This window comes from Giraffa tippelskirchi, chromosome 8 (assembly GCF_054371585.1).
Source record: "Giraffa tippelskirchi isolate mGirTip1 chromosome 8, T2T-mGirTip1v1.2.pri, whole genome shotgun sequence".
Lineage (NCBI taxonomy): Eukaryota > Metazoa > Chordata > Mammalia > Artiodactyla > Giraffidae > Giraffa > Giraffa tippelskirchi.
Genome location: NC_137282.1, coordinates 125944743 through 125970265, shown reverse-complemented (window position 1 = coordinate 125970265; position 25523 = coordinate 125944743). Strand labels below are relative to the sequence as shown.

Genomic DNA, 25523 nt, shown 5'->3' with positions numbered 1-25523 from the left:
GACAGTAAAAAAAAAATACGTGAACAAGCTCTTCTTCAGCAATCAAAAATTTTACATTGTCTCCTTTTCTCCTTATACTTGTATTTCCATTCCACTTTCCCATTAAAAATCTAACCTTAGGGAATTCCCTAGTGGTGCAGTGGTTAGGACTCTGCACGCTCACTGCCAAGGGCCCAGGTTCAATCCCAGGGGGAGGATGTGAAGGCCTTAGCCACGGCAATAACCATGGGGTTAGAGATGGAGGGATAAACATGAAGGAGAGAGAACTGACTGGATTTGATGATGGATTTTCCATAAGGGGGTGTCAGGGAGGGAGCAAGTTATCCTAGATTCCCAGATCTCTGTCTTAGGTAGTGAGGTAGGTAATCAGGCAATATGGGAAGGAAGCAAGTCTGAAAGGCTTTAGGCAAGTTACCTGACCTCCCTAAGGCTCAATTTCCCCATATGTAAAAAGAGAATAATAATATCCATCTCTCAGGGTTGCCATGACAAATAATCTGAGAAATTTCCAGACACAGAATATATGCTCAATAAGCACTTTTGGGCGATACCAATAGTGGTGCTTTCTCATGTGCCAAACACTTAATCCTCAGAACAACCCTATAAGGTAAGCCCTATTATTATCCCTATTTTATCAACATGGGAACTGAAGCACAGGGAAGTGAAGAAATTTGACCAGTCACCTAGTTGGTAAGTAGCAGAGTGGACTTTGCTAAGCCACTGCATTATACCATGTTCTTCCTGGGATCTATAACTGGACTTACGAGAGAAAATAGTAGGAGAGATAGACAACAAACCTGCTGCATAATTTATTCCAACAGCAGTTTTTATTCGGAAATGTGCCTCCAAATGTGGTGGCAGTCTGGGAACAGGTGGTCCCTGGCTTGCTTGTTGACTCTCTTTCCCAGCCCGGGGCATAGGGCCCTTGGAGTTAAGGCACATGGTCAAGTTCTCAAGGATCAGCATCCCTGACAGCCTCAGTGGTCTGAGGCCTGGGGCTGGTGCAAAAAAAAATGAACCAGGTTCCAATCTGGGCTGTTTCATGGTCCGAGGGCCTGGGCCCTGGGCACCAGGGCTGCAGCTTCTTCTTCTGCAGAGGCTGGTGTCACCCACAGGCCAGCTGTGGCCAGGTCCTGGTAGGCACGAGATTGGGGGCAAGAGGCTGGCAGAGGTTAGTTTTCCGGTGCCGGGTCCAGTTTGTCTTCCTGAGGGGCAGAAGCTGAGCTGGGAACGTCTTCCCCACCATTGAGGGACTTCTGCTGCTCACTGCTGCTGGGTGAGGGGGTCTTGCTGTCGCGGGATCCCCAGCGAGTCATGCGCTTTAGGGAGGAGTCACGGCGGGCAAGTAGAGGGGCCTGAAAGCCTGTGAAGGAGCTGCTGGTGGTGGGACGTTTGTCTGGCAGAGAAAAGGCAGGTATGAGGAAGCAGCGAGGTGAGTGCAAAGAGAAGTTGAGGGGCTTCACTTCAGCCATCAGGGGAGAGGGGCACCCCCTGACCTGCAGTGCCCTGTTGGCTCTGCAGGTGTAGGGGTCTCCCCTCCTCCATCCCTTGTCCCTCCCCACTCCAAGGAAAGCTCCAGGGTCTAACCCTTCTCACCTCCAGGTTTAATTGGATGCATGAGCCGGTTCATCTGGACATTCCAGTGTTTCACATTGGTACTAGCCTGGCGCAACTTCTGCTGAGCAGCCTGTGGGGACAGGACGAGTGGACAGTGGTCAGAGCCACCATCCAAGATAGCAAGTCTCGACCTTTTCAGGTTCACAGGCCCCTTAGGATCCGACAAAGGCTATTGATCATCTTCCCAGAAAAGATGTTCATAAAGAGCTATGTGTATGAACAGAGTTGGCATCCAATTTCAGGGGACTCAAAGACCCTCAAATAGTCAAAAATAATCATAAGTATAGTTTCCACTTATCAAGCAGCTAAAATGTACTAATATCTTACTTAACTTCCAGAGAAGAAGCTAAGAAACAAATTCAAAACAGGTTAAGTGACTTGCCCAGGGACAAACATGGAGCTCTGAAGCACTGTGTCACACCACCTGTCCAGGACCTGATGCAGAAACCTCTGCTCCAGGGTTCATCTAGCCATTAGCAGCAGCTGTGGGGTGGGGAATCATAGAGGAATTTTCTCTTTTTATGATACTTATTTCTGTGTTTGAATTTTTTTTTACAATGACCATGTATGCCAACAAAGCAAAATAAAATAATGAATACTAATAAAACATCGAAAGTTTGTCTTTTTTTTTAAATCTTCTATGGAGATTTTGGCTCCAAAGAGTGGAACCAAAGTGCAGGGATAGCAAAGTAGGGGCTGGAAGAGTAGGAGGAAAGAAATTTTGCCCAGATGAGTAACAACAATAAAAACAGCAGTTAATGTTTCTTCAGTGCTTACTGAATATCTTGTTTAATCTTCACAGCAATGCAATTACCAGTCCCCTTTCCCAGATGAGGGACTTGGAGCTCAGAGAGGTTAGGCCATTTGTCAGAGGCCTCACAGTCAGGCAATGGTAGAGCCTGAGGGACAGAGTGTCAGGGAAGATTCCAGAGCCTGTGCCAACTCACTCACCCTGCCGCCTGCGACCTGTTCCGCCCCAGGCCTCACCTCCACGTCCTCGTCAGCCCTCTGCCGGTTCTGCCGCACCTCCTCCAGCTGCTGCTGGGCCTGCTGCAGAGAGCGGCTCTGCAGGGCCATCTCCTGCTGCAGCTCCTGCTTCTCCTGCTGCGCCCGCTCAATGTAGCGCTCCTGTTCCTCCTTCAGCTGCAGCAGCTGCTTCAGCTTCTCCTCCTCCTCCTCTAGCAGTCTGAGGGGTGTCCAGTGTGTCACCTCCGGGGCCGAGGCACCTCACAGGTGCTCAACAGGTGGGAGGGTGGGGGCGTTCGGGAGGGAAAGCAGAAGGGGCCGCCTGGTCCTACCTGGTCTGGGCGAGGCGCACAGCCTCCTCGTCCTGCCGAGCTTTCACCTCCAGCTGTAGGGCCTCCTGGAGCCTCTGCTGCATCTCCTCCAGCTCCTTGATGCGCTGCCGCTGCCGGGCAGCCTCCTCCTTCTTCAGCTCCATCTCAGCCTGCATGGAGGCCCGGGCCTGCACGGAGGACATGGAGCCAGGTCAGCAGGGGCCTGGCGGAGGAAGGCTGCAGCTATGCTGCCCTTTCCCCAGGGCTTTGTTAGGCCAGCCCAGCTAGTTATCTCTGGATGAGGGTCTGGAGAGTTCCTTCATGTCAGGTTTTCCTGATCTGATCCCCTCCTGAAAACCTGACTAGGTCAGGTAAGGATCAGTGAACCACATGGGGGAAAGGGGCTCCAGTCATCCCCTTTTTAGCACCAGCCTTAATAGTTATTATTATACATTGTAATATAATGTTTTATAATTATAATTAGGCTAGTGCTAGCAAGGGAATGACTATAATTATAATTGTTAGAGCAATTATAACTCAAAAGTATTTCCTTAGTTGATCCTTCTTTCCACACCTGTATAAGCCAAATTCTATTGGCATCAACATGTCACAGGTAACTGAGGCACAGAAAGGCCAAGTAACTTACCTGAGATCACAGGGTTCCTAAGAGGCAGAGCTGGTATGGAACCCACAGTGTCTCGACTCCAGATCTAGATCTCTTAACTCTTAAATCTAATTGCCTCTACACCTCTAGTCCGTCTCCAGGTTCGTCCCCTCTTTCTCCCATCCTACCTTCCCCAGACTGGTCTCATTATAAATTCAGATCAAAGCTAGTCCCACATAGTCCAGCCTCGGTCCAAATTCTTCCCCAGTAACAAGGTCTTTAGCAGCTCCTCTGTCAAGGTCCCGCCCCTCAGCCAGCCAAGGTCTCCCAACCTGGCTTCACTCTACACCTATCACTTCGCTCCATCCTTCCCAATTCGTAGGCTCGGGCCCCGCCCCACACCATCTCTCCTCTCAAGCCACTCTTCTGCCAGGTTCCTCACCCAATAGGCCCTGTCCCCATCCCATACCTATCTCTGTCCTCCCCCAAAATCCCTCAAGACAAGCCCCGCCTCCACGCTCTTCCCTCGGCGCGTGGCTCCGCCCCCAGCCCAGGCCCCGCCCAGGCCCCGACCCCCGGCGCTCAGCACCTGGCAGGGGCCTCACCCCTCGGCCCACCGCCTCTGCCCGGGTGCAGCCACACCTGCTCCGCCTCGCGCAGCTGGACCTCAAGCGCCTGCTGGAGCTCCCGGTGCTGGCTGCGGCGCCGCTCCTCCTCCTCCTGCATCAGGCGCTCCGCCTGCCGCTGCGCCTCCTGCAGCAGCTCCAGCTCCTGAAGCTTCCTCTCCTTCTCTTCCTGCAGCTGCTGCAGCCGCAGCATCTCCTCCTCCTTGGCTGCCCGGCGCCTCTCTCGCTGCTCCCGCTGCTCGCGCCGTTTCTGCTTCAGGTCCTTGTGCAGCGACGTCTTCCCCTCGGCCTGCAGCCGGATCGCCGTCTGGATGGCTGCGGAGGGAGCGGGAGGGGCTAGCCGGGGAGAGGGGGGCCTCGAGGGGGCCCACTACCCGAAAGGGGCCTTTGGAGTTGCTCCTATCCAGCCTCCGGCCTCCTGCTGAGCAAAGTGCTCTCACTCCCTTTTCACCGATGAGGCGACTGGGGTCCAGCCGGATCCAGGCCACTCCGCGAGCACTCACCAGCTGTCCACTCCTGGCGCTGGCGTGTGTCGGAGGCGCTCATCTCATAGGTGCGGGAGGCAGTCTTCACACAGAACATGCAGCGCTTCCCCTCTCGGTCGGGCAGCACCTGGGAGAAGGCCCAGACAGGCTGGCTTCACTGGGGTCAAGGGCCAAACCCGCCCCAGGGGGGCTCCAGCTCCAGCCCCTACCCCCTTGGTTGACCGTCATCTCCTCCTGGCACCCCTTCCACCCACTCTGCCAGGAGCCTGCGTGGCCTGGTTTGGAGGTTAGTGTCCCCACAACTCTTATAGCCTTTGCTCTTTGCAGATGGGACAGCTCTCCTCTTGCTATCTCTCTGTGGGGCCTACACACAGTGACCACTCAGTGTTTATCCAGATCGGGGCTCAACATCTCTTATGACAGGGTCCTCACTAATGAGACCATTCATTTCCACAGAAGCCTGTCTGCTGAGAAAGTTCTCCATTCATTCATTCCTCAGATATTCTGTAGTGTCTACAGGCCACTCATTGCTCTGGGCATATGGGATACTACTAAGATGTGCCTAACAGACCAAATCTCTGCCTTGCCTAAGCTTACATTCTAGTGGAAGATAATAGCTACCTACTGAGCTTCATGTGTTCTAGAGTCTGTACCAGGCATAGATTATTAGCTCTATCTTACACAAAAAGAAACTAAGGCTCTAAGAGGTCCAGGAACCTGCCTGATTCACACTGCATGTTAGTGGTGGAGCTGGATTTCTGCCTAGATCTGTGCTCTTTCCACAGTGATAGCTGTTTCCTTACATGACAAAGATGGACACAGCCTAGAATGGCTATAATAATGTTTTTCATGTAAAATAACAAGTGTTAGTGAGAAATTGGAGCTTTCATTTACTACTGGTGAGAATGTAAGATAGTGCAGCCACCATGGAAAAGAGTTTGGCTGCTCCTCAAAAATTAAACATAGAATTACTGAGTGATTCAGTAATTCTATTCCTAGGTATGTGCCTTAAGAAAAGAAATATATCCACTCAGAAACTTGTACATGGATGTTCATAACAGCATTATGCATAATAGCAAAATGATGGAAACCACCCAATATCCACCAATGAATGAAGAGATAAACAAAATATGGTACATCCATACAGTGAAATATTATTCAGCCATTAAAAGGAATGAAGTCCTGATTCACGCCAAAACATGCTTGAAAATGTCATACTCAGTGAAAGAAGCCAGGCACAAAAGGACATATAGTGTATGATTCCACTTATATGAGGCTCCTAGAATAGGCAAATTTCTAGAGATGGAAAGTAGAATAGAGGTTACCACGGACTGGAGGGAAGGCAGAATGAGTTATTGCCTAATGGGTACAGAGCTGCTATTTAGGATGATAAAAATAAAAAGCTTTGGAAATAGATAATTGGGATGGTTACATGTGAATGCACTTAATGCTACTGAATTGTAACACTTAAAATGGTTAAAATAGCAAATTTCATGTTATATATATATATATATATTTTACTACAGTTTTAAAAATTGTTGCTTTAAGCCTCTAAAATAATGGACAGAGTCAAAGGAGGAAAAGGGATAGGAAAGGAGAAAGAATAGGGAAATATAGAATGCCAAAGTGAAAGCGTTAGTCACTCAGTCATGTCTGCCTCTTTGCAACCCACGGACTGTCGCTCAACAGGGTCTCTGTCCATGGGATTCTCTGGGAAAGAATACTGGAGTGGGTTGCCATTTCCTTCCCCAGGGGATCTTCCCAACCAGGGATCAAACTTGGGTTTCCTGCATTGCAGGTAGCTTCTTTACTGTCTGAGCCACCAGGGAAGTCCTTATCTGGTCTGTTGCCAAAGGGAATGGAATTTGGGTGAAGGAGAAAGACCTTTAAAGAGGACTTTTAGAAAGTTTTGCTGGATAGAGTGAGTCATAAGTTATCTCCTCTGAAATCTTTAGCAAAGTCCACATCATTCACCAATGACTTTAGTATTGGATTTGCAGTTTTTTGTTTTTTAAAGTGCTGACATAAGGAATCTAAAACAACAACAACAAACGAACAAACATAATGAAACCTAAACAGAGTTACAGTTTCAGAGAAAAAAACCGGTTTGTTTGCCAGAGGGTAAGGGGTGTAGGAAGAGGGAAGAAAAAGTTGAGGGAGATTAAGTGGTGCAAACTTCTAGTTGCAAAATGTGAGTCATGGGTATAAAATGAATAGTGTGGGGAATATAGTCAATAATTATGATTACATAGTTATCTTTGTACGGTAACCTATCATAAGTAGAACTATCATGGAGATCAGTTTGAAATACATAGAAATATTGAATCATTATGTAGTGTAACAGAAATTAACATAGTGTTGCAGGTCGATTATACTTCAAAAATAAACAAACATATCCATAGAAAGAAAGATCAGATTTGTAGTTACAGAGAGGTGAGAAGAGGGGTTGTTGAAAGGGTAGGGGAGGAGGAATTGGATGAAGGAGGTCAAAAGGTACAAACTTTCAGATATAAAATAAGAAAGTTTACTAGGGATGTAGATTTCCCTGGTGGCTCAGATGGCAAAGCGTCTGCCTACAATGTGGGAGACCCGGGTTCAATCCCTGGGTTGGGAAGATCTCCTGGAGAAGGAAATGGCAACCCACCCCAGTATTCTTGCCTGGAAAATTCCATGGACGGAGGAGCCTGTTAGGCTACATTCCATGGGGTCGCAAAGAGTCGGACACGACTGAGCTACTTCACTCTCTAGGGATGTAACATGCAACATGAAAAATATAATTAACCTGCTGTAGATTATATTAATATATGAGGCTTCCCTGGCAGCTCAGTGGTGAAGAATCTGCCGGCCAGTGCAGGAGACTCAGGTTCTGTCCCTGGGTTGGGAAGATCCCCTGGAGAAGGACGTGGCAGCCCACTCTAGTATTCTTGCTTGGGAAATCCCATGGACAGAGGAGCCTGGTGGGCTACAGTCCACAGGGCCACAAAAGAGTCAGACACAGCTCAGCGACTGCGTGCGTGCTAAGTCGCTTCAGTCGTGTTCCACTCTGTGCAACGCTATGGACTGTAGCCTGCCAGTCTCTTCTGTCCATGGGGATTCTCCAGGCAAGAATACTGGAGTGGGTTGCCATACCCTCTTCCAGAGGATCTTCCCAACCAAGGGACTGAATCTGCATCTCCCATGGCTCCTGCACTGGGGGGTGAATTCTTTATGGATAAGTCACCGGGGAAGCCTGTACAACAACAAATGTTATATATAAAAGTTGTTGAGGGAGTAAATCCTAAGATTACTCATCACAGAAAAAAAATTTTTTTTCTATTTAATTTTGTACCTATATGAGGTGACAGATGTTCATTAAACTTACTGTGCTAATCACTTTATGATATGTATAAGTCAAATCACTATGCTGTACACCTTAAACTTACACAGTGCTATATGTCAATAATATCTCAGTGAAACTGGAAGGAAAAAATAAAGTGTGTTACTTTTCTAAAAGAAAAAAAAAGTGCTGAAAAAAAAAAGTGGTGCAAACTTCTAGTTGCAAAATGTGAGTCATGGGTATAAAATGAATAGTGTGGGGAATATAGTCAATAATTATGGCTGAGAATGGCCTTGAGGCACTCAGGTATACAGTTGACCCTTGAACAGCTCAGGGGTTAGGGGTGCCAAACCTTTGCCCGGTTGAAAATCCACTTATAACTTTAAAGTCAGCCTGGTGGCTCAGACTGTAAAGAATCTGCCTGCAATGCAAGGACCTGGGTTCGATCCCAGGGTTGGGAAGATCCCCTGGAGAAGGGAACGGCTACCCACTCCAGTATTCTTGCCTGGAGAATTCCAGGGACAGAGGAGCCTGGCAGGCTACAGTCCATGGGGTCGCAAAGAGTTGGACACAACTGAGTGACTTTCACTCTCAGTATCCCAGTTCCGCATTTGCAGATTCGACCAACTGTGCATGGTGCAGTACTGTATGTATTTACTGAAAAAAAATCCACGTGTAAGTAGACCCACCAAGTCCCAACCCATGTTGTTCAGGGGTCAGTTGTATTTGGGTTGCACTCACCTAAGCAGGAATCTTAGGTGCGGAAGTCACTGGGGCTTTCCGCCTTGCCCTCCTCCTGACCCCTTCCCCTCAGGCTACATCAGAGCCCCTCTGGGCCGTGCTCCAGTATCTGCTCCACCCCTTCACCTGCCGCCCTCACCTCTACACAGCACTGCGCATCCAGCGGGATCATACCCCTCTTCTCCTTGCACTCTTCACTCCCGAAATAGCAGAGGCAGCTGGGCTGCAGCTGGAACCAGCGTTCTGCCCAGTTCCTCCGCAGGTGACCTCGCTTCCACAGGTAGCCCTGCCAGAGCCAGAGCCAAATCAGAGGCGTCCTCGGCCCCGCCCCCACCCTCCTCCGGGTGCTCCCCTGGTCCCCAGCCAGGCCTGACCTGCTTCAGGACGTCTTGGATGAGCTCCTGGTAGACCTCGTGGATGGCCATGCTGAGCGTGTCCCGCCCCACGCCTCGCAGACAGCGGCCTGAGTTGAAGAGCTCCAGGAACTGCCAGACGCTGAGCCCCCCACTGTTCTGGGCTGCCTGGGCCTCCTGAGCCAGCAGCTCCTCCAGCTCCCCCAAGCCCAACTCCAAGCTCATGCTGCTGAGCACCTTCTTCAGCAGGTATTCCACCTGGAGGGCAGGAGGGAAGGCTTGGTGGCAACAGCAGGCGGTGTTGCTGATGTCGACACCAGGGGTCGCTACCATCAGGCTCCCAGAGCTGGGGCAGAAGTGACCACGCACAGGGGTTGGCAGGTTGTGGTGGGTGGATGCGTGTCAGAGGACTAAATGACTAAACGCTGGTGGACTCCTGAGTAGAGAGTTGGAAGGGGATCCTGGGGCCCCAACTTCAATTCAGACATCCCCTCCCCAAGCTCCAGTCCTTCCTGCCTTGACTTGAGGGCACGGTGAGGTGGGAGCTGAGGACTGGGGGCCAGGCAGAGGCAGCAAGTCATAGAAAACATCAGCGGGGGACAAGGGCCCTTTCGTTCAATATCCTCACTCTGCAGATGACAAAACCAAGGTTCAAGGGGGGAAGTGACTTGTTTTCAATCACACAGCAAGTTGGTAGCAGCCAGAACTCAATTCATATCGACACCCCATGAGTCCTTATTCCAAGCCCCCAGCCCCAGCCCTGGGGATCGTTCCCTTGTCAGAGGGCAAGGGGATGGGAAGTGGGAGCGAGCAGGGCAGGGACAGGAAACCTGTTGCAGAGGAACAGGAAGTGGTGGTTGGGGTACATCCTGCTGCAGTTTGTTCACACTGCGTGTTGATCACAAAAGCGAGACGATTTCTGGCCTCGGAGAGGCCACCTCGCCCTGCTGGCAGGGGTCTGACAAAGGTACCCGGCCAGGCGTCTGTGTCTGTGCAGACGGACACACTTGCTTCTGCTGCCCCAACAGCTTCTTGGAAAACTCTCTCCAGGACTTTCACTCTGGGGGCTAATGGGTCTTGGCTGGGAGTGGGGTGGGAGCACCCCCACTCTTCCCACAAGACAGAAGCGAGGGCATGAACCTGAGTGCAGTTAGACAGGCCAAGACCTCTCGTAAATACAGCGGACCCCTCCCCCATGTGCCCTACTCGAAAGACCTAAATTTGCCCTGGGATCTTTACCACCACCAGAGGGCAGAAAGGGTCAGGGGAAGGCTGAGTGGACAGGGGAGTGGGGGAGTGGAGGGAGTGTGCAGGTCAGCTGCCAAAAGGGGTCACCTGCCCCGGCTTCACCCATGAATTGAGAAGGTAGAAGCTGGGTTCTAGGCTGATGTTCCCAGGATGCCCTCTCTCTGGGGTCTGAGCTGAGTCTGTCCTGGCTCCCCCCTATATTGTAGGAGACAGGAAGAGAAAATCTGGAACCAGGGCCAGACTTGGTTGCCCACTTGGGAGTGACTGGAGAGATGTCCCTGGAAGGTCTCTATTCCCCTAAAGTAGCACCCTTCTCAGTTTGCCACAGCGCCTGAAATCCTGCCATTTGATTTTAAATGTTTTCATTTCAAAACGCTCAGCAATGTATCAGGCATTCACACCTCTGTGTAAATAGAGTTTGCAGAATCATTTTCCTACTGTGAGAGCAAGCAGAGCCTTGAAGGGGGTGTAGTTTTGGGCCTCCTGGAAGAAGGCATCATTGCTCTGGTGTGGGCAGTTCTAAGTGTCTGGAGACGGGTGGGTGTGGACAGGTAGCCAGTGGAGAGATAAAGAAGACACAGGATGTGGGGAAGTCGAGAGACAGTTTGGCCTCCTTCATGGTTTTGTTGAGGCCTGTCCCTAAGTGATAAAGTCCCTGGGGCTCACCTCATCAGGAACCATGATCAGAGGGTACTTGTCCTCAGACAGGAAGTTGAAGAGGCACCAGAGGCGGAAGGCATCCTGATTGGAGAGCATGCTGTTCCCGTTGCTATCCACCTGATAGTTCTTCTTTGCCGTCAGGGTCCAGCACAGCTCATCAAAGTGCTCCTTAACAAAAGCCCCCTCTTCCACCTGCCACCAGGCCTGCAAGTCAGCTGCGAAGGCTGCCTCTTTCCAGCTCCACCACCCAACTAGGCTCCAGCTGGCTTCTCAGGGTCATCTGTTTCCCTGCTCCCCATCCTGCCATGCTGGGACTCTCACCTGAGTAATCCCTGAGCTGATGATCAGGGCCAACCAGCCTGACCCCCAAACCCCCAGCCCTGCCACACCCATCACTTCCCCGCATCCACATCCACCCAAGTTCCCAAACCACAGAGAAACTTAGTCCCTCAGGCTAGGGAGAAAGGAGGGGAAGCCCAGGAAGAAATGAACAGTCCAGAAGAACTTGAGAGACAGTGACAGCTAGGAGGAGCAGAGGGGACAGACTTAGTGGAGAGCTGGAAAACCCTTGTAAAATGACAGCTGAAAGCTAAGCGGGGAGGGGTGAAGATCGTGGGGAAGGTGGAGGCTAGGATAGAGAGGAGGGAGCTGGAGTGGGTTAAGGGGGGCAAAGAGGGGGTAAGTGACGGGGATGTGAAGGGTGGAGATAGGGGGCATGGGTGGACAGAGGAGACAGAGATGAGGTTCATGGAGGGAGGAGTTGGGGTGGCAAGGAATCCGGGTGCTGGCCAGGTTGGGAAGTGGAGAGAGGTGAAAGGGGCCCTCACCTTGTCCAGGATGTACTTGTTGAGGTAGGGCATGTATCCCTGGCTGGACACGGGACCATCGTCATCGTCTCGGAAGTGCTCCTCCAGGGCCACAGGGTCATGAGGGATGTGCAGGACGGTGTACAGGTTGTGGGACAGCACCTGAGACAGAGGGGAGCTTACCTTCCTGAGCCCCGGCCTGAGCTGGGCCACAGGGCTGCTCCCACCTCCCCTGTTGTCCTCACCCCCATCCTGGCTAAGTCTTCTACACACATTATTTAGTTCAATCATAACTAAAACTTCTCCCTCCCCCTCTCTCTCTTATATATATGTGTATATACATACACACACATATGCATATGTACACATATACACATACAATAAATAAAAAGTCTGTCTAGTCAAAGATATGGTTTTTCCAGTAGTCATGCATGGATGTGAGAGTTGGACTATAAAGAAAGCTGAGCGCTGGAGAATTGATGCTTTTGAACTGTGGTGTTGGAGAAGACTCTTGAGAGTCCCTTGGACTGCAAGGAGATCCAGCCAGTTCATCCTAAAGGAAATCAGTGCTGAATATTCATCGGAAGGACTGATGCTGAAGCTGAAACTCCAATACTTTGGCCACCTGATGCGAAGAGCTGACTCATTGGAAAAGACCCTGATGCTGGGAAAGATTGAAGGTGAAAGGAGAAGGGGACGACAGAGGATGAGATGGTTGGATGGCATCACCGACTCAATGGACATGGGTTTGAGCAAGCTCCAGGAGTTGGTGATGGACAGGGAAGCCTGGCATGCTGCAGTCCATGGGGTCGCAAAGAGTCAGACACGACTGAGTGACTGAACTGAACTGAACACTTACAGTGGAATGTAATTCAGTCATGAAAAACTGAATGAAATCTTGCCATTTGCAACAACATGGATGGACCTTGAGGGCATTATGCCAAGTGAAATAATCTGACAGAGAAAGACAAATAGAGTATGATCTTATTTATATGTGGAATTTTTTAAAAAGGGAAGAAAAGGGATTCACAGATACAGAGAGCAGATTGGTGGTTGCAAGAGATATGGGGTGGTGAGTGAAACGAGTGAAGGTGCTCAAAAGGTACAAACTTCCAGTTTTTGAATACGTCATGGGAACATAATATATAGCTTGGTAACCATAATGAGTAATACTGTATGGCATATCCGAAAGTAGCTAAGAGAGTAGGTCTTAAAAATTCTCATTGCAAGAAAAACAATTTTTTTAAACCATGCATGGCGATAGACGTTAATTAGGCTTCTCATGATCATTTCACAATATATACAAATAAAGAATCATTACATTGTACACCTGAAATTAAAATGTCAATTATACCTCAATAAAAAACAAGAAAGTAAAAACATATGCACTTGCTGTGCAACAAGAACTGTGCTCAGTACTTTGCATATATTTCCCTTAACGCCCAGAACAACTGTTAACATCCTCATTTGACAGATGAGGCTCTGAGATGTTAAGTAATTCACCCAAAGGCACAGAGCTGGCAGGACTGGGATCAAACCCAGGCAGCCATGCTCTTTGGCACTCATTAGGCAGGTGTGTCCCCTTTCTGCAGACGAGGACACAGAGGTTCAAGGGACCCAGTTACTTGCCCAAGGACTCAGTGAACAAGAGCCTAACAATCCAGCTCAGCAGATCCCAAGGCTCAGGGGCAGAAACCTGACATCTACCATCAGAGACTCAGGGTCAGGCTGAATTGTGCCTGGAGTTCAGTGAGCCTGCTCCAGGAAAGGCGTGTTCAGTTCCAGTAACTGACCTTCTAAAGGTGGAAGGGAGCTGGAGAGGGCGCAAAGAAGGAGCACAAGAAATGGTCCATGGGGTGTGGATGACAAGGCTAAAAGGGATGACAAGGGGGAAACGGGTTGGTTACCAAACCCATCATGTTCGCACAAAGAGGTTGAAGCTTGAACAAGGAGATCAGGAAAAAAATAAAACTGTCTTGGTGTAATTCTGTGATAGCACTTATCACAGAAGGTGTGAATGAGGAAAAACTGTCACCTACTCTGTGCCAGCCACTGTGTGAGGTGCTTTCTGTACCCCAGATCTAATCTCGGCAACTGTGATATCCAGACATTAGTTTCCCTGTTTTCCAGATGAAGATGCTCAGGCCTGGAGAAGTTTAGAATAAGTGGCAGAAGGATTTCCCTGGGGGTCCAGTGGCTAAGACTAAGACTCCACAGTTCTAGCACAGGGGCCGTGGGTTCAATCCCTGGTCAGGGAACTTCATCCCACATGCCACAACTAAGATCCAAGATCTCCCCCACCCCATGCCACAACTAGGACTTGGCATAGCCAAATAAACAAATATTTTTAAAAAGTAAATGGCAGAGCTGAGGTTGGAAACAGGTGTTCCTGACTCTGAAGGCAGCTTCCTTATTAAAAATATTGACCTCACCTTCATCCCCCAACTATGTAGTAAACTCTGTAGACAAGGTCTCTGTTACCTTCCTGTCTCACAGCACTATGTCCTCATCTGCACACCCAAGGTAGTCAATAAACGCTGTATTCAAGAGCTGCTTCCCCACCAACAGTTCACCTTGGAATCAGCTCCTCTGAGGCAGGGGCTGGCCAACACCTCCGAGCTGGCGTGCCTATTGTCTTGATTTCCTATTCTCTTTTGTGAGAGGAGAGGGACAGGGGTTTGAGACTTCTCCCCAATGTTTTCCTGAGCCTCAGGTTCAACTCAGCAAAGTGGGAAGTTGGGGGGCCCAGTGAGGGGATCCATATTTCTCTTTTCCCTCACTTCCCCTGCCTGGGCAGTCATCTGTGGCCCCCACCCCAACCCTCATTCCCATGATCTTCAAATTATCTCGTGTGCCGTATATAGTTTTGCTTTTCTCTTATTCTAAAGGACGTCTGAAGTTTCTTCCTGATGAACTCTGCCCTCTTTCTTTATTTTGGTAACAGAGCCTTGATTTTCCTTTGAGAAATACCTCTGCTCCATTTTCAGTATCTGTGGTATTAGCTGTTTGCACCCCTACCCCATCTGGCTGCAGGGGGGGACACTTTTGAGTCACGGTGTTTGGTTTGAGAATGCACATGACCAAATCTAGGCCACTGAGAAGCAGTCCTGGGATTTTTGCTTCCTCTAGAGGAGAAGTATATTCTTTCCGTGGGTAAACCTGGAAAGAGTTAAGGTGCTAGAAGACAGATGCAGCTAACATCTTTGTCCACCCTGAATATTCATGGGGAGGACTGACACTGAAGCTGAAGCTCCAAAACTTTGGACATCTGATACGTAAAGCTGACTCATTGGAAAAGACCCTGATGCTGGTAAAGATTAGGGGCATGAACAGAAGGGGATGGCAGAGGATGAGGTGGTTGGATGGCATCTCTGACTCAATGGACATGAGTTTGAGCAAACTCTGGGAGATAGTGAAGGACAGGGAAGCCTGGCGTGCTGCAGTCCACGGGGTTGCAAAGAGTTGGACATGACTGAGCAACTGGACAACAACAACCACGACAGAGAATACTATCAAGCTATCAAGTCAAGGAATAAAGAGAGTTGTCATCTGAGGACCTAGATCCAGCCAAGCCTGAAGCCAATACTATGCTTGGAGTTTCATTTATGTGAGCCAAGATATAACATCTCCCTTAAGCTATTTTGAGTTTGGTTTCTACCACCTATAATCAGAGAAGACATGATTAACACATCTATGGTCATACGATACTAATCCACACTCCAAGAGGTGCCACTGCTAAATGCCTAGCATTTAAAATCCAGAGTGCCCAACACAAGAGAAATACCCACTTCTGAAGAGACAGGTGTTATTCTAAGTTTCACACACTTCTACCTGCTGTCTCCTGGCCTCTTTTCAAATTACCCATGTCCTTATGTCTCTTCAAGTTTCCTAGAGCATCTCTTTGAGGAAGCTTCCTGCATAGCCCAGCCAAATGCTACACTCCAGTGAAGGGGGAAACATGGAAGGCCAGGGACCTTCACTTTCTAGTTATGAGGCCTTGAATAAACTTCTTCACTCCCTGAGCCTCAGTTTCATTGTCAGTAAAATGGGATAATACCCACCACGCAGAGGGGCCGTGAGGGTAAGATGATATATAGATAGAGTGCCAGAGCAAATATAAGTTCCCTTCTTGTAAAGTAAGTGTGATTTTTTTTTTAACCCAACAAATTAACAAAGATGCAAAAGACTGATACTATCAAGTATTGAGGAAATTGTGGAGAAATGGGGATTCAAATGCCCTACTGTCGAGGGGTGAATCGGTAGTCTTTCTGGAGGGCAAGACTCTATCAGAGGTAAAATTCGGCATGACCCCAGCATTTTTAATCATCCAAGCTACAGATGATCAGGCAAACAGAGCTACCTGTACTAGAATGCCCACTGAAGCATTGTTTAGAATATAAGGCATTGGGAAATGCCTGGCAGTTCAGTGACTGGGGCTCCGAGCTTCCAGTGAGCTTCCACAGGTTTGATTCCTCATCAGAGAACTAAGATCTTACATGCCCTGGCACATATATAAGGCATTGGAGACAGCCTGCGTCTCCTTTGAGAGGGGACAGGTATACCACATCATGGACCTGTGTGTGGTTGAAAAATTTTACTTCTGCCAAGTGTGCTTATGGGCAAGTGATTTTTAACTTCCCCAAGACTTTAGTCTCCTCATTGAGGAAAATAAGGGGGCCTGCACCACGGGGTGTTTTAGAACAAAGCGCTCAGCACAGCACCTCGTACACAGTGCAATAAAAGGTATTGCTTAATGAAAGTTGTGAGCTATTTTTATTACTATGTTTGTGTGAACAGACATAGAAAGGTATGTATACTATACTGGCAGGTGGAAAAAAGCACGCTCTAGAATGAAATATCTGTAAAATAATATGTGTGCAAATATTAGGTTGAACCATTTTAAACTGCCATTGAGTAGGCCGAAACAATCAAATGTCAGCAATTTCATATGGTTCCATCTAATGTGTTTATTTGTATGTAGAAAAAAATCTAGAAGACTCAGCAACTGTTAACAACTATCACCCTACCACTCTCCCCAGGGAGGGGAGGGACTTTCACCTTCTTTAACACTATTTTTGTCTTTATTTTTTTAACCAGTAAAACATATTTTACTTTCATAACAAATTTCAACTTCTTTAAAAAGCACAATTTTCTGTGCTGGGAGCATATATTGTTTTTATGACAAAAAATTTAAACTCTAGTGATAAAAAAGGGCGCCATTAACCACTGTTATTAATGTACCCTGCTATTAAGTTGCTTTGTAATAACGTTCTTTTGCTGTTTCTTGTTTGTGTGAGCATTTCTGGCTGTTCTACATTCCTTGAGGGCAGCAAGGAGTCTCATCTTAACCCTGACTCCAGAGCTCAGCACCATGTTCCCTACACACTCAAGGTTTTTGATTAAACTCCCCTTAAGTCTAACGTAAGTGCTGCAGTGGTTTTCCAAGGTTCCCAGGGTGAAATCTTGGAGTCCTTCCAGAGATTTCACTCTATACCCTCTCTGACCTCATCCCTCTTGCTCCCTTCTGTCCAGCCACTCTGACCCCCACGTTCCCCGGACACGCCAGGCATGCCCTTGTCTCAGGGCCCTGTCTTTCAGCCTGAAACATTCTTCGTCTCAGCCATGGCATGGCTCACACCCCCTCCACCTTCTCAGGGAGGCGGGCTTCTCCGACCACCTTATTTAAATCTGTAATCCCATCCCCTCTACTCCCCACACTCCCTATCCTCACTTCTGCTTTATTTTTCCTCCATGTCATGTATCAACGAGTTTTGACTTACTGTGTTTATTCATCTGTGTTCTCTGATTAGAATGCCAGCAACACAAGGGTGCGGGTTTTTTTTTTTTGTCTGTTTTATTGTATTCACTGCTGTACCGCTGGGTCTGGCATAATGGATACTCAACAAATATCTAATGAATGAACTTAAGTGCTTCAAGAGAAGAAGTGGGAAAAACACAAAAGTCAGATGGATGTGGGCTGAATCTCTCCACATTAACCTCGCTGGGCTTTAGTTTTCACACCTCTAAACATGGAGTTCAAGGAGGCTTTGTAGAGCTCCTCTCCCAGCCCAGGACCGGACCTGCCACCCAGCAGCACACAGCTATCTGAACTGCTCCTCTCCTCAGTCACGGGTCCACGCTGTCCTCTAAGGCCTCTGTCACTGGTACTTTGCGTCAGGGGAATTTGAGGAGCCCAGGGCAGCGGATCTGACCCCTGTGAGCCAGCAGCTATAGGGATAAAGAGGAATCAAAGGCTCCAGACACTGACGGTTCAGGGCCTTTCCCTGGAGAAATCAGCTGAGCTCAGATTGCCAGGCTTCCTGTGCCTGGGCGCAGGGGGCGGGGCGAGGGGAAGGGGCTGGGGGCGGGAAGAGGGCGTGGCCAGGGGAGGGTCCTGCTGGAAAGGAAACGGCGGCGGGAGCGTGCGCAGGAGTCACCTGCTGACTTCAATAACTCCTTAGCCCTGGAGGCGGGGACGCTCCTTATCCTGCGTTTACAGAGGAGGAAACCGATGCTCAGAGAGATGAAGTGTCTTCTTTAGAGTCAAGGTCTGACCCTAAAGCCCTGCGCTAGATCTCTATGCTACGTGGGCTCAGATTAAGCATCAGAATCACCTGGGGAGCTGGTTGAAACTGAAATCTGCCAGGGCCCGCCCAGACCTACTGACTCAGAGTTTCCAGGGGTGGGGTCCAGGTGTCTGCAGTTTTCACAAGTTGCCATTCGGGCTTCCCCAGAGAGGGCTCTCTGTCTCCCCCACCCACCCAGGCAGCCCCTGACCTCTGGGTTGGCAGCCATTGACCTTTGAGAGGCATCATTTATTCACTGTTTCCTCTGCAGGCGTGTGGGGGAGTGGTTCTCCCCTGGGGGCATGTGGAGTGTGTGTGTGTGTGGGGGGGAGTGGTTCGCCCCACCCTGGCATGTGGGTGTGTGTGTGTGTGTGTTTGTGTGTTGTGTGCAGCTCAGTCATGTCCGACTCTTTGTGACCTCATGGACTGTAGCCCACCAGGCTTCTCTGCCTATAGGATTTTCCAGGCAAAAATACTAGAGTGGGTTGCCATTTCCATCTCCAGGGGATCTTCTCAACCCAGGGATCGAACTTGCATCTCTTGAGTCTCCTGCATTGGCAGGCGGGTTCTTTACCACTGGTGCTACCTGGGAAGTTCCCTAAAAACTCAAGTGCAGCGATGCAGTGGATGCCAGGCCCATGATCCTGTAGTTCTTAGACTTCAGGAGTAGATGAAGCTACAGAGCGTTTGGGCATCCTTAAAAGTACCAATCACTAACTGCAAAGAGAATGACTAATTTCTCTCTTTTACATGGCCTGTAGTCTTTAAATGTATCCAGGTGCTAAGTGATTCTTTTAAAATTTATAGATTCTTTTTAAGAATCACTGAATATATTTTTCTCAACCAGTGGGTACTAAAGCAAAACTACTATTGTGAGGGAGGAGCACCAGGAATTTTAAAAGGGGAGAATCTCTGGATTGGCTGTGTGCCTGTTGAGAGCAAGAAGGGGCTGGAGGGATTGGGTGTAGGCATCAAAGGAAAGATGGAGGCTCAGAGAAGGAAGCGGAGAGGAGAGGCTGTGTCAGGATCAGTTTCACCTACTTGATATACTTTGTTAAAATTTACTTTCCTAGGCTAGCTGGAGAGTTTGGTGATCCCCAGTTCAGCCCTTTGGCTTTACAGCTCAGAGATGGGCAGTGACCTGCAAGGTCACCCTGCTGGGGAGCGATATAGGTGTTGGCCTGTATGGCTCTGAGTCAAGGGCTCTGTATCACTGAATCATCCTTCCCTCCTTCACACTCTAGACTGAGAAGACCACAGCAGGCAGAGGTCAGGGCAAAGCTGAGGACCTGTCATCAGATTCCTGGACTAGAGTTGTTATTAACTTCCCTTCACGTAGAGGAGGGCTTCCCTGGTGGGCTCAGTGGTAGAGAATCTTGCCTGTGATGCAGGAGACCCGGGTTTGATCCCTGGGTCAGGAAGATCCCCTGGAGAAGGCAATGGCAACCCACTCCAGTAATATTGCCTGGAGAATCCCGTGGACAGAGGAGCCTGGCAGGCTGCAGGTCATAGGGTTGCACCGAGTTAGACACATCTAACGCAGCAGCAGCAGCACCTAGGGGAAGGGTGTTGTTCCTCTCCAGAGGAGGCAGAGCCCGAAACTCAGAGGCTCTCGGTGGGCAAGACTCCCTCCCTGGGCCCCAGGACTGCCCTGAGTGCCAACTAGAGGCTCAGGATTCTGGGACCCCACAGAGTCAAGTAGCAAAGGCCCCAGTTCACCCTCCCTGCCTTGCCTCTGCTCCTGCTGGTCAAGGGGAAGTGGTAGGCCTCCTAGGATCCTCATCACACACACTGCTCTAACCACACACCCAGTCTCAGGCCCCTCACCCCGGCTCTGGCAGTCAGGGAGTGAGGAAGCCAAATTCTCAGCTGATCACCCATGAAGCCTAAAGCTGCTTCTGCAGGGAGACGGTGTGGACATTGGGAAACTCACCATTCCCAAGGCTCCCCTCCCTGCAGCCCTCTGACAGGATGGGTACTCACTCCTAAAGCTCTTCAGAGAGGGAAGTTTTGGGGACTCTGCAAAAGCTCAGAGTCCTCAGCTCCTGTGTTCAACCTAAATCCATTCTGAGCAGAAGTGCCATTCCTACTGATATATTTTTATTTTTTTTTCCCACCCATCTGGACAAAGGCTATGGTACTTTCTAAGAATTCAGAAAAGGAAAAACTCCTCATCTGATCTCTCCCCCAAGCCTTCTCTTCTTCAGAGAAGACTCCTTGGGGGTACTTCTCAGAGGACTCGCTGTTCTTCCTCCTCCTTCTGGCCCCATCACAGCTCTGCCCAGGACGGCCGGTGGCAGCCTTTCTGCCAACATGTCAGGGGAGAAGTGGGTGACTGTCCCAGCTTGCTCTGGGCTAGTGCAGTTCCCCCGGCCTCTTCCCAAGAGAGGACGCCAAGGCCAGGGACAGTTTTGGTGAAGACAGGCTGACCCCAAGGTCTTTTCCCTTCTCACCCAGTCTTTCCGGGGAGGGAGTGTGCCCTGCTGGTCTCTATCTGTCATCTGCTTCTTCCTCTGCCTTCTGACCACTTCTCTATTGTTCTTTTGCCTTTCCGGCATCCCCACCCCCAGCACTATCACTACTTCCTCCCATCCCAGGCTCTAGTATCACAGGCTGGTGGGAGAACTGCCTTCCTCATCTTTCTGTCCTATGACACGGGCCCTGCAGTTTCTGGTCCACCTGCCGTCGGGCCTGAGACTCCCACTGCTACTCGGGTTCCCAGAATGGACACGTTTTCTGTTGATGGGTTGGAATCTACCACTGATCCAGCATGACCACAAAAGCTGCTGGCAGTGGGCTCATTGTAAGCTGTGATGTGGTACAAAGACAGTGGATGGATGGTTCGATTATGCATCCTCCCCATGCAATCTTCCTTGTAAATATTCAATGGGTGGGGTGGGGAACAGGCATCTGCCCAGTTAGAGGCCAAGACAGAAGCTCCAACTAAGAAGCCTTACTGCCTGGTGGGCCCAGGAAATCTGAGTGCAGTACCTTCCATCTATGAGGGCAATAGAGAGCCTGGAAGTATCACAGGGGCCACAGCTAATGGAGTGGTAGAAAATGGAGACAACAAACAAACTATGGAGGTGGGGATTGTTCCTGAAAGATATTAAAGGGGCAGTGTGGGAGGCAGATATAGGACGTAGATTTTCTGCAAGGATGGGTTTTGGATGATCTGCTTTTCCCCTGTCTGCCCTGCAGAGCTCACTAGACTACATAACCTGCAATAAGAGAATTTAAGTAGAATGTGAGGAAGAACTTGCCTCTTGAAAGATTCTCTCAGATGATCAGAGGTGGTTGTAGACTCTCCTTCCTGGGAGAGCCAAGAAACATTTGCTAGATGATCACAAGTCTGGCTAAGAGGTCGATTATCAGATAGGACCAGTTTGAGATATCCAAGTTCATCATGTCCCAAGTTCAGCAAAGTAGAGGGAGGGGAACAATGCCATTCGTTTCTCCGGTTTCCAGGCACCTCCTGCTCAGTCATTTAAAACGGAGGTTTCCTTGAGACTGCACTCTTCCTTTGCGGGGGGGCGGGGGGATTGTCGAGGGGGAAGACGGCTGGAAAGATACAAGAGTCTATGGCCTAGCCTCATGCCGGGCGCATACCTGGTGCTCAATAATATTTTTAGAGTGAATGAATGAACCCCTAAGGCAGATCCCAGAGGGCTGAGGCCTCCCTCATGCTGTCTCCCTGTGTCCCCTGGCCTAGGGCCTTGCTTCTTGCCCACTAACGAGGGTGAAAGCAGCACTAACCCAGGACTGCAGGAGAGAAACTTTTTGGTCTCCCAGGAATTATCTAGGACCAAGCAATGAACTTCAGGACAATCACTGATGGGGCTCTTCCCGGACTCAGATCCACTCCTTCCCTGCTAGAGGTCTCAAGGCCTAAAGTAAGTTTCCCAACCTGGTGGGCGTGAGGGGGTTGGTGAATGGGCAGCAGTATGGGGTCTTCAGTCCTTGCCCCATCCCAGTTCTGTCCCGCCTAGGAGGCAGGGTCCAGAGTAGATGCTCTCCTGCCAAGGGCAACCAAGCCGCCTGGTTTGGGGCGCGAGAGGCTCTTGAAACCTCTCTCTCAGCTCCGGGAGGAAGTGACTGACAAGTACTAGCTAACTGTCTCTCTTCAAAGCCAGGAGGAAGCAGCAGGAAGGAGTAAGGTGCATGCCCAAGCTTGACTCCGGGGAGACGTGTGCTCATCACATGGAATCTGGGATGTAGCTTGGCTCGTGGCCCTCAGAACCCCATGATGCCGCCTCTACTCTCCTGAGAGTTTGGGTCGGGGCTCTGGACCATGGCCCTGCACACACCTCACTGGGGCCTCTGGACGGTGGGCAGCAGCATCCACCAGGCCATGTCACCCCAGTACCCAGCACCGGCCCCCCACCCTTCCTGGGCCCCTGGCTAGTTGGGGTGCCCCTGGAGGAGCGCAGGGTTCACGCCTAGCTCCCAGGAAGCAGGGGCTGATGAAACGCATCTGCCGGCCTCCCCCGCATCCCGGATGCCCCTCACCTTGAGCTGGGACTTGGAGACCTTGCCGCTCTTCTCCACGTCCAGTGCGGTGAACGCGTACCAGATGGACTTAAGCAGCTCCTTGCGCAGGGCCATGGCTGAGGCGCCCGCCCGGCCCAGGGGCGGCTCTGACACCAAGATCCGGTTTCAGGAAATGCAAACGGCAGCAGAGACCACAGCAGGGCCGCAGCGCGGACCGAGAGCTCCACCTGCCTGCTCTCGCGGGCTCCCGCGCTGGCAAGACCCAGCCTGTTGCTCAGCAGCACCGCTCCCTGCTTGGGACTGGGGACCAAGCCCTGGGGAGCTACGGCCGCAGCTCTGTTCAACCTGGTTCCCTGGGCGTGAGGCCCTTTGGGAGCCTCCTCAGCCCCCGAGCCTCCTGGGCCCCCAGAGGCAGCTTGCTGAAGGAAAAGCAAGCCCTTCCTGACTTTGGAGTCAGACAGCAAGGGGCAGGTCCTGTACCAATTCCACACTTACCAGGTGGGAGGCTTTGGATGAATAACGTAACGTCTTCAAGCAGCTTGTCATTGGTAAAGCAGGAGAAACGCTCACCTCCTAGATTGTAAAGAGGTCTGAGGATGGATGTAAAGCTATAGAGTAGGCACTGGATAAAGCATTTCTTTTAAGGCCATCTAACACTGCTGTCGTGGTGGGGCTCCTCCCACCACCACCAATATGAACTTGGAGGAAGAACTGGGCCAGAGCTCCTCTCTAGGTTGGGAGGACTTGGCACGTGATTGGCTGCTTCCTCCTCCCCTGGCCTTGGCTCTAACAAGGCACCCAGAGGACTGTCCCCTCTGGGGCCCAGCGGCTCTGACCCAGAGACTCTGAAGCTCATGGGGTGAGCCCCGTGGTGGGGCCCAGCTTCCAGGGCACTGGGAGCAGGAGGGTGGGGACTCAGGGCCCTCCACATCAGTGCTTCTGTTTCTTTAGACTCAGTACCTGTGAGGGCTGGCACATACTCCTGCCACTAACAGTGGCCTGGGATGTTGAAGGTAACTGAAACACCCCTATCCGGGGGCATGCCCCAGCACCGGTCCTTCCAAGGAGCAGGTGCAAAAGAGAGTTTGCTAGACACCCTAGGAGAGGATGCCTGTGTTGGGGGGGGGCGCGCACATGTGTGACAGTGAAGAGAGGAAAAGAGACACTAACCCACAAGTTCTTTCCATCACCTCCCTTTCCTGCATTCCATCCTTCCTGCTGGGACTGGTCTGGTCCTACCACATACTTTTCAGTAGACTCCGACTGTGTCTTTGGACTTCCACAGCATGGTCCCAGACACCTAGGTGGGTACTCCCAGAGCTGGGTATCGAAGCTGAGACTTCAGCACCACGGCAGCAGAGCCATCAGAGATTTTCGGTGCCTTGGCAAGGGTGCCCCCAGTCTGTGGGGCTTTGCTCACTTGGAGCAGTGGACTGTGTGCTGTATGTGGAGTAGCGGTTGGGTCTGGAGGGGCTGTGATGACGTATCACAAGGCAAGGTAGAAAAAAACAGAGTTCCTCCAGCCTACTCATCTTGAGGCTTGAGATCTAACCAGAGCCTGGAAGCAGCGGTCACACTGGCCTTGTTTGGCTACCCGGAGCCCACCTCTCAGCTGCGGGCAGGAAGCCACTGGCCACTCCTCGGGGTTTCTCTCACATTAGGGCTTCCTTCCCCAGGACCCTTGGGAGGGTGAGCACCCCAGTCCGACACTGAGGCTGAGTGAGGTCTGCACCCGAGTGAGATCTGCGCTTGGGATACAGGGCCAAGAGCCTGATTTGACCAGCCCTGGCACCAGGGCCCAAAGCTGAAAAGAGGGAGGAAAGACCCAGGTGGAAACTTGGAACTTTTATTAAATACTCATTCACCCATTTGCCACCACCATCCAGAGCAGGAAAAAAAATTATCAAAATGGAATTAAAAAAAATGAAACAAATTACACTCAGTCCCCAGTATGTACAAGGTCGTTCCTGGCCTCTCTGCCACAGCTGCAGAGAGGCTGGGGAGCAGCTGGGGTGGGGGTGGGGCTGGGCACCTTTCTCCAGCCACGGGCCCCTGAGCAATTCTGACTGTAGTGGCCGAAGTCCCTGCTGCCAAGGGGCCAGACACCTCGGCCGGCCTCCAGGGAGGTGTTTATTGCTGGGAGGGGCAGGGCTGGGCCCGCTCTGCCCCTACGGGGCGGAAGAGCTGTCTGACTGCTCCCCGAGTGGGCAATGACCAGTTGGGAGTAGAGGACCAGTCCCAAGAGCAGCCCCAATTGCCACCTGAGAAGGGGGACGGACCGAGGGCAGGACGGGTGTTTTCCAGAGAGAAGAGGGTGCTCAGCTGATTCTGGGGGGAGGACACCCCAGTGCAGCCTGCTGATCAAGCTTGTCCTCCTTAGCTCCTGAGGATGACGCACTCCCCTGATTCCAGCTGCCTGGCCCTCCTTGTGGGCAGGGCTCCTGTGCCCTTCAGGCCGTCTTCCTGCTGCCTTCTTGCCCCAGAGACCTGTGTGGCCACCTGCACGTCAGCCACAGCCTGGGCCCTTGGAGGCAAGGATGCCTGTGTGGCCCGGCGCCTCCTGCAGCATGGCGTGGGGCCCAGCCCTCGGGCTCAGCAGCCGCTCTCCGGCTCTGTGGTCTCCAGGGCCGCTGCCCCCTGCTGCATGGCAGCGGTGGCCACGCTGATGGCCTCCTCTAAGGTCTGCTGCTCCTCCAGCTGTGGAGAAGGAAGGGGAGAGTGAGACCCTCCATC

General features: G+C 50.8%; 2 protein-coding genes and 1 long non-coding RNA gene across 35 annotated transcripts in view; 1 reads left to right on the top strand and 2 right to left on the bottom strand.

Moving 5' to 3' along the window:
• Positions 1-808: 808 nt before the first annotated feature.
• On the bottom strand, positions 809-22944 carry DEF6 (DEF6 guanine nucleotide exchange factor). Of its 2 annotated transcripts, none has more exons than XM_081520103.1 (11): positions 22809-22944; positions 11755-11895; positions 10934-11119; positions 9041-9277; positions 8806-8952; positions 4628-4736; positions 4141-4439; positions 2916-3082; positions 2569-2803; positions 1597-1687; positions 809-1396 (listed from the first exon to the last, which is right to left on the bottom strand). In XM_081520103.1, the coding sequence occupies exons 1-11, from the start codon at positions 22902-22904 to the stop codon at positions 1173-1175; spliced, it is 1932 nt and encodes a 643-aa protein (XP_081376229.1). In that variant the 5' UTR covers positions 22905-22944; the 3' UTR covers positions 809-1172. The 2 variants fall into 2 exon arrangements, with proteins under 2 accessions (XP_081376229.1, XP_081376230.1); XM_081520104.1 differs by having other exon boundaries at positions 2605-2803.
• Positions 18111-24724, top strand: LOC145517517 (uncharacterized). The gene is made up of 3 exons (XR_014062095.1): positions 18111-18281; positions 22092-22192; positions 22429-24724. It is a non-coding gene; the product is annotated as an uncharacterized LOC145517517 (long non-coding RNA).
• Positions 24623-25523, bottom strand: part of ZNF76 (zinc finger protein 76) — a 29389-nt gene continuing 28488 nt past the window's right edge. For all 32 annotated transcript variants that reach the window (XR_014062092.1, XM_081520110.1, XM_081520117.1 and 29 more), the window contains one exon: positions 24623-25487. Coding sequence is in view for 31 of the 32 variants with exons in the window: in XM_081520110.1 (XP_081376236.1) it covers positions 25383-25487 (105 nt within the window). In the remaining variant the exon portion in view is untranslated. The remainder of the gene's footprint in view (positions 25488-25523) is intronic.